Raw genomic sequence first — 7435 nt, forward strand, 5'->3', positions numbered from 1 at the left:
TTTGGTTTCACCTCAAGTGTCTGAACCAACCCTTGGAAAAATCCAGAAAACCCTAAAGAGGTTGAAAAGTCTGTAAATCTAAGAACATTTTAAAAAAATCTTGGAAAGTGAAAAATCAGAAAAATCTCTGAGCTCCTTTGTTTGGGTGGCAAGTTTTAAAGTTTAGGAGAAGGACCAGTTTCACCCAATCCTTGGGGAGTCGATTCAGATTCTGGTCTCTGCGTATGCTTTTCCCTGTTACTGGAAAAGTAGTTTCTCTATTGTTGGAGCCATTTGGCTGAAATTAGATTGTTCATTATAGTTCATGCATGCATGCGCCTGTCATACCTTGGTCATGCGGCCGTTCTGGGCTCTTATTGGTTAAGATGTATTTTGGGAGCTGCCGTGTCTTTATTGGACTTTAGTTGGATTTAGAACTTGGGAAGCATGGCAGCACATTAATCTTAGACCGTGTTATCTTGATAACGTGTTATAGCTTTGAATTAAAGTTTTATTTTGTACTTTGTACTCTACACATTTACTGTTGGCACCATGCTTGCTCTTCAAGCTGTGAACTTTTACATGTTACATCCAATTAACAAAAGATCTGTGTCTTTTAAACGTGATACAATGTTACTCAGGGTTTACATGGTTCACAGCAAAATACCTTGTCGCCTTTGGTTCTCTAGAGGGAAGTAGATTTGCTTGTGAAAAAGGGAGGTATCTTTTGATGGTGTCAGGCAGAGACGAACCAGAATGGCAGATGTGTAGTTGCACAAATTCTAACCAGGTTAACCAAAAGTTTGAGTTCTTAAATTCCGCTTGGAAGGGGGAAATTTGACAGTTATATTGTTAAATGATGTCTGGTTGTCAAGAGAGGGACTCTATTATCTGGAACAGAGAGTTGAATCAACTCACAAAGGTCAACTCAAGTCACCACAGCTGTTTCCAAGGATCGCATGCTTCAGTACTTATTGTGTGTTCAAGTTTTCTAATGAATGTCACCACCTCCAATTTAAGAATTCTGAACTGTGTTGAACTTCAGTCAAACTTGGTGGATTACATTAATTCACAGTGAGTTCTCATCATTCATGCGCAAAAGAATTACTCACATTCATTTAATATTAAATCTTTTGGAAAATATTATTTATCTTTTATTTATTATTTCTTTTTTTGTACTGTCTAGACAGAAAGCTCTTGTACCCTGCATGTTTCTGAAAGGTAAAAACAAGTTTAAAAATCTTGGTTCTACCTTAATGAAGAACAATTTTCAAACTAATTATTTTGCTTTTTTCTCACAGATCCACGGCAGTGACGTTTTGCATGAGATGTCATTCCAAGATCCAGAGTCCTCAAATGTGAGTTGTGCACAATCTTCCTCTCCATATATTGCGATTCCAGCACCATTATCAGGCTGATTATGCTTCCAGAACCTGTCGGGTCAGAAAACAAAATAATCTGATTCAGACAGAATAATTAGAAAAAGAAACATTTTCTTTTGTGTCTGTGTGTATGTATGTAATGATAATAATGATAATAAAATAGACATGTTTAAAAGGGAGCAGGTAGAATCTTTGCATATTAAAACCTTTGCATTAAAAATAAAATTAAACAACCAAAAAGAAAAATTAAATTCAGGATATTAATAAGAATGAAACAAAATCTGTACATTAAAAGAATGATGTAATAATTACAGTTTAACAGTGATAGTTATGTTGTATGTCATCATATACACAACAACTACTATAGTAATAATAATAATAGAAATATAGTGTTCCTCCATATATTTGAGTTTCTTTATTTGTGATTTCATGTATCTGCGGATTGTTTTTTATTCACTTGACCCGTCCAGTTTGTCACAAAAACTTTGACAACTTAAGACGCTTGTATGACTTTTTTGCGTCCAAAGGAGGTGCTGGGGTGTATCTCCATTCCTGGAGGGAATTCATTAAATTAAATTTGGCCATGCATTTTAAAAAATAAGTTTCCAATTTAACAATTACACATGCAATTAAAATGAATTTAAAGCAAGCAATATATTAAAGTCCCCCTCCAATGAAAATCCTGTTTTTTGAGTTTTTATCATGTATTTGTGGTATTTTTCTTATCAAAGAGAACAATGTAATAAGAAATCATTTTGCTTTTGCATTTCTGAATATTTCTCCTTTTAAATGTCAATCAAACTGTCGCAGAAAAACTGTTTCAATCAATAGCTGCGTTTCCATTACACATTTGCGCAAAACTTTATCAAAATTCTAGGAATTTTGAAAAACCACAGTTTCGAAATGACACCGTTTCCATGAAATCATAATTTTGCGATAAAGCCCAAACCAACTCACGCAATAAGTCATTAAAAACACGGCGATGAATGAGAACAAGTATTTTTTTATTTTTATTTGATTCACTAAAAGGGAGCATGTGGTGACGTCACAGCTCTGTCTGGGGCGCCTGTGCATCGCAGCTTGACTCAGAAGATACAGAAGCCTGTTCAGCGGTTAAAGAAAAAGCATTCTAACAGGAAAGCATTCATTCATTCATTCAGCTTCTTGTCCGCTTTTTCCCTTTCCTGTTGCGGGGGTGCCGCAGCCAATCCCAGCTACTGATGGGCGAAGGCGGGGTTTACCCTGGACAGGTCGCCAGTCTGTCGCAGAACAGGAAAGCATCTGGACCTTTTTTTTCTGTTTGAAAACACGACAACATCCATTCAAGTTTCTGTCACGGTTCTCGCACTCATGAGACTTCAGACTCCAAGCTGCAAAAGTGCGTCTGCAGGTGAAGTTATGAGGAAAGGAGGAGGAGCTGCGCGATTCAGTATGACCCACAATTTCTAAAGAGCTGTGACGATGTGGGACCTCTCGGTGCGCCGGATGTGCAGACACTTGATACCGAGAAGCGCATTTATTTCGAAAAAAGTGTTTTCGTTACAGTTTTGCGAAAAATATCTATTTCGATACATCCCAAATACCACCTCCTCTAAGTGCAAATTTTTTTTTTCGAAAAATAAGAGTTTTTTTGAAATAGTGGTATTTCCATTAGGAGAATTTATTATCGAAATTCCAATTTGCGAAATTTCAGAGTTAATGGAAACACGACTAATGAGCCTTGCTTACGTCACGAGAGTGCTGCAAAAACTCCACCAGACTCTACAGAGCGTCTTGATGTGACCACCGAAATGCGAACAGCAGCTCATTTGACCGCAGCAGTGGATTATAAATCCTTCCTTCTCCGAGCTGACATCCCGCTTAAAACGAAACTGCTGTAGTGTAACCGGATCGATTCTGCGTTGTGTTAATGGGAATGAAAGACGTGGAAGCACAGCAGCACCCTCGGAGATCACCTCCATTTATTGCAGATCTGACAATTTTCCAGAAAGGAAAGACACAGAAATCACGGTGTTAGCTGCCCGTATTAGCTCCTAGATGAGAGTGACAGGTAGAGGGAGATCAGCTAATTCTTACATCAAAATAAAATGTCAACGTCTTTCAAGTTTTTGGATTTTTTTCAGTAACAAAATTCAAGTAATAACAGGATTATGGGCATAACTAAAATGAAATGAGGATTCATATTGTAAATGTTACAGGACACCCACCTCTCCCACCAAACAGTAAAACAGGAAGGGGAGAGGGAAAGCGAGCGCCCAACATATAAAGAAGAAACCACAGAATAAGAACAAACTAAGGAGGGGTTATCTAATGCTGAATTGAGGGAGAGAAACTTAGACTTAGAGACAGTCAATATTTTGTGTATCTAAAAAAAGATCTCATCTCGTTACATTAGCAGTGGCGACGATTTATGCTGGAGTAACACAGAGCTACCATAATCAAACAGGGATGGGGGCGCGTGTGTGTGTGTGCATGTGAAGGAGCAGGTCCACTCAGCTCCAAAAGCCACGCCCCCCCAGAGGAGAATTTACAAAAGGAGGCTTCAGATCAACATGAAAAATGGCCTTTTAAGACATTTATATTGTGGGATTTTGGTTTAAAACGTTACGTCATAATCATAAATAAAACACTACTGAGAATTTTTTTTTTTTGGATAAAAAAAATAGTCAGAAGGACTTTAAGATGCCTTTTTTAGTATTGAATCGTAAATTGCAAACTGCATTTTTTAAAATGCAAGACGAAATTTAACAATGACTCGTAAATTGGAATATGCTTTTTCAACTGAGTTATGGTATCAAAGCAATGACAAATTAAAATGCAGCTCATTTTTGTTTTTATTTGTTATTTTACAATTGTAGCTTAGAATTGTAATTTTCAATATTAAATACTAAAATTGAAAACTGCATTACCAAATTGCAAGCCTGAATTACATATAGAAATGTTACTTTAAATTATGGGTGGAAAAAGACTTCCATAAAAAATAAACTATTAAATGAAAGTCGCCAACCCAATGCCAGCTGGCTTTGACTTTTTGTTGACTTTATGACTTGTGTTTATGACTAGTTTTCTGCATATGTAAAATTACCTGCATGAAACCCAATGAGGCAAGTTTTATTTGTGATTTTGGGCTATATAAATAAAATGGAATTGATCCAGATTGAACACTCACTTCAGAGTCAGAGGACTTCCATCTACCCATTTCCAGGTCCCCTCCGAGGCTTCGTCAGACAATCCAATCCAAACAGATCTTTTGGTGAATGCAAGAAGAAATGCCTGCAAAAAAAAAAAAAAAAAAAAAACATTTTTTCCTTTAAATTATCATGTAATGTGGGTTGTTCACCAGGGCTTGCAAAGCTAGCTGATCACCGCTAGCAGATTGTTTGTGTTAGCCTGGAGCCAGTGCTGGCAGAGCAGACTTTCTGAAAAAAGGCCATTGTAAGTCGCGCCGGAGTATAAGTCGCAGGAACCAAAAAATGCATAATGCAGAAAAAATAAACATAAGTATAGTCACACTTTTAAGAGAAAAGTCCAACATTTATGAACAAATTAAACAAGCCTGACGCAATGTTGCATTTGACACTAAACGTGATTGATGCTTCAATGCTGCCTCTTTTAAAGAGCTCTACAAAAGCATCTATAATCATCTGAATGACAGTGTTTTTAGCCTTTTGTAACCCAGTTTGATGGTTTGCTGTCCCTCATTAGTCCAAGGAGAGAAAAATAAAGTAAAATAAAAAAAAATAATAATCGCTTGATCCATAAAAGAAAAACATCATAACATCCATGAGGAGAATGATTAGACCATGTCTGTTTTGAACTGAATTTTTTTCTTCTGCGTTTCTGTCAGCAGACAGCAACTAAAACTGAGACACTGATACACAGTGCCCTCTAGTGGTTGATAGTGGAAAACACAGCTAAAAAGGCAATTGGTTGTTAGTGAGGAAAATAACAAATATATGAGCCTATTGATGTCTAAAAAAGATGACAAATAAGTCGCTCCTGAGTATAAGTCGCACCCCTGGCTAAAAAAATGAAAACAAAATCGCGATTTATAGTCCGTAAAGTACGGTAATCCAAAACAGACTAAAATAACAACACACATTTTCGTCACGGTTGTTTATCACCACCAGGTCTGCTTCTCTGGCTCTGCAGAACCTCCTTGCTTCATCCCAGGACTTGGACTCTCCAGAGAGGAAGTAACAAGAGGAGTCAAAGCTCTTCCATTCTGCAGGACATTCTGTTTTCCCTGGAATGCATTTAAAATTTTAAGCATTACAAAAGGAAAACATCATTTAAAGTCATCCAGTGTTGCTTTTCTAGTATTTACAAAATCTTTCAACCAATAGATAGAAAGAAATAGTTCTTTAGAAATTAAAGACACTTTCTGTTCCTCCCTACTTGGTATCAGGAAATGGTTCTGACACATGCAAAATATATCTCTGCAGCAGTTGCTAAAACATTAAAACCTACCCTCTTTTGTATCGTGTACTAATACCAATCAGTGAGGAAGTGTTTGTCAACTTCCCCAAAGTTAAGACACATCAAGCTTAAAATACTATAAGTGTTAATGTTACTCAATGTGACAAATGTGGCCAGCTCTATGGGTGATTCTTTAATGCCACATTTCTACAGTTTATTAGGATTTATTAGGAATTTACAGAGGTGTTCTGTTTTGAATAAACGTGCTGGTTGTGCACAAGTGAAAAGGCTCTATGGCTGAAAGCAAATTCTTTTCTAAGGTGCTATGCCTTGCTGTGGAGGGATGCAGAGCCCTCCGCCACGAGGTTGATCTGCGTCATGCTGTGGCGCAGCGGAGAAGTGCATTTCTTCATGAGGGTGTGCTCTGCAGCACAGTTGTTAACATTTAAATGTAAATATTACTTTTTGTTTTAGCATGACTTTCTAAACTTAAAAAAATTATTTTGTTATTAATTTTCCAAGTGCTGGAAGCTATGCACCAACGCAGCTCACACGAGTTTGAAGACAGTAGTGGGAGAATCTGGATTTGGTCCATATTTCCCATCATATTAAGAAGATGGACACACCGCCACTCCCTTCATCCCTCTACAGATTGTTCTAGCATCATCTGGATACTTATGAAATTCAGTAAACTGATTCAGCTATCCAAATTCTTAGATTCATTTTAGACAAACCAATACTTCCAAATTAATTTGTACTAAATGGCCCTTTAGTCAACTTTTTATGATTTAGTTAATTACAGATATATTATATTTTGTACAGTAAATTATGCATGTAGCACTGTTTTTAGCCTTGGATGACATTGCTACATCATTTTTTTTCTTACATGTTTTTACATATCTTTTGGTTTTAGATGACAATTTAAGATTTTTAGCCAAAGCATTGTCGATATTTTGGCAAACCTAACATCAAGGGACCGACCAACCCATGTTCAACTGCTGTTCACATGGAACCCTTCTCCACTTCGGCCTTCAAAGTTCATTCCAGGAAGGTATTCGTCAATGATTCAAAGAAGAATCAGTGAGTCATTTTAAATTACTCTTTGAAAAATTATTATTTTTTATTTATTTATTTATTTTTTGTGTTAGGGAATCCATTTAAATCATATACAGTATAACTGCATATTACCATTTTAATACAGGATTTTCATACTTACTTTGTTTGCATTCCATCAGCTCCTTGGTTGTTTCAGTGAGGCTGGAATTCAGCCTCTCAATAACAGCATTCAAGTGATCGGTCAAATTATCTTTTCTGTCAGAGATTGCTGAGAAACCTTTGACTGCGTCACCATCTGAAATGAAACCAGGCAAAAATGACTTATGCCATGCAAAATCAACTTTTGGGGATTTTAGGTGTATGTTCATCCCTCACTACAAACAACCCCATAGCAGTATTTGGATCAATTCTTGGATTTATGAGCTTCTAAGATTTTCTGATGTTGAAATAAAAATGATAATTTTTTGAGTATTTATGTTTGAATTTAGTATTTGAATATTAGAATAAATTCATCATGTTGTTTGAACAAAGGCCAATAATAAATATCCAATATTTAAACTGCATTTTCTTAAAGTTTTTGCATCTGATCCTTCCTTTTC

The 7435-nt window shown here is 36.4% G+C and overlaps 1 protein-coding gene across 1 annotated transcript in view; it reads right to left on the reverse strand.

Annotated features, from left to right (window-relative positions):
* Window positions 1-1226: 1226 nt before the first annotated feature.
* LOC112155533 (C-type lectin domain family 17, member A) overlaps window positions 1227-7435 on the reverse strand; it is a gene marked incomplete in the record, with an annotated part of 52953 nt that continues 46744 nt past the window's right edge. Inside the window, 3 exon segments of the mRNA XM_036209678.1 lie at window positions 1227-1412; window positions 4531-4634; window positions 5462-5607. Of these exon segments, the coding sequence (XP_036065571.1) occupies window positions 1259-1412; window positions 4531-4634; window positions 5462-5607 (404 nt within the window).

The sequence above is a fragment of the Oryzias melastigma genome, linkage group LG21 (genome assembly GCF_002922805.2).
Source record: "Oryzias melastigma strain HK-1 linkage group LG21, ASM292280v2, whole genome shotgun sequence".
NCBI lineage: Eukaryota > Metazoa > Chordata > Actinopteri > Beloniformes > Adrianichthyidae > Oryzias > Oryzias melastigma.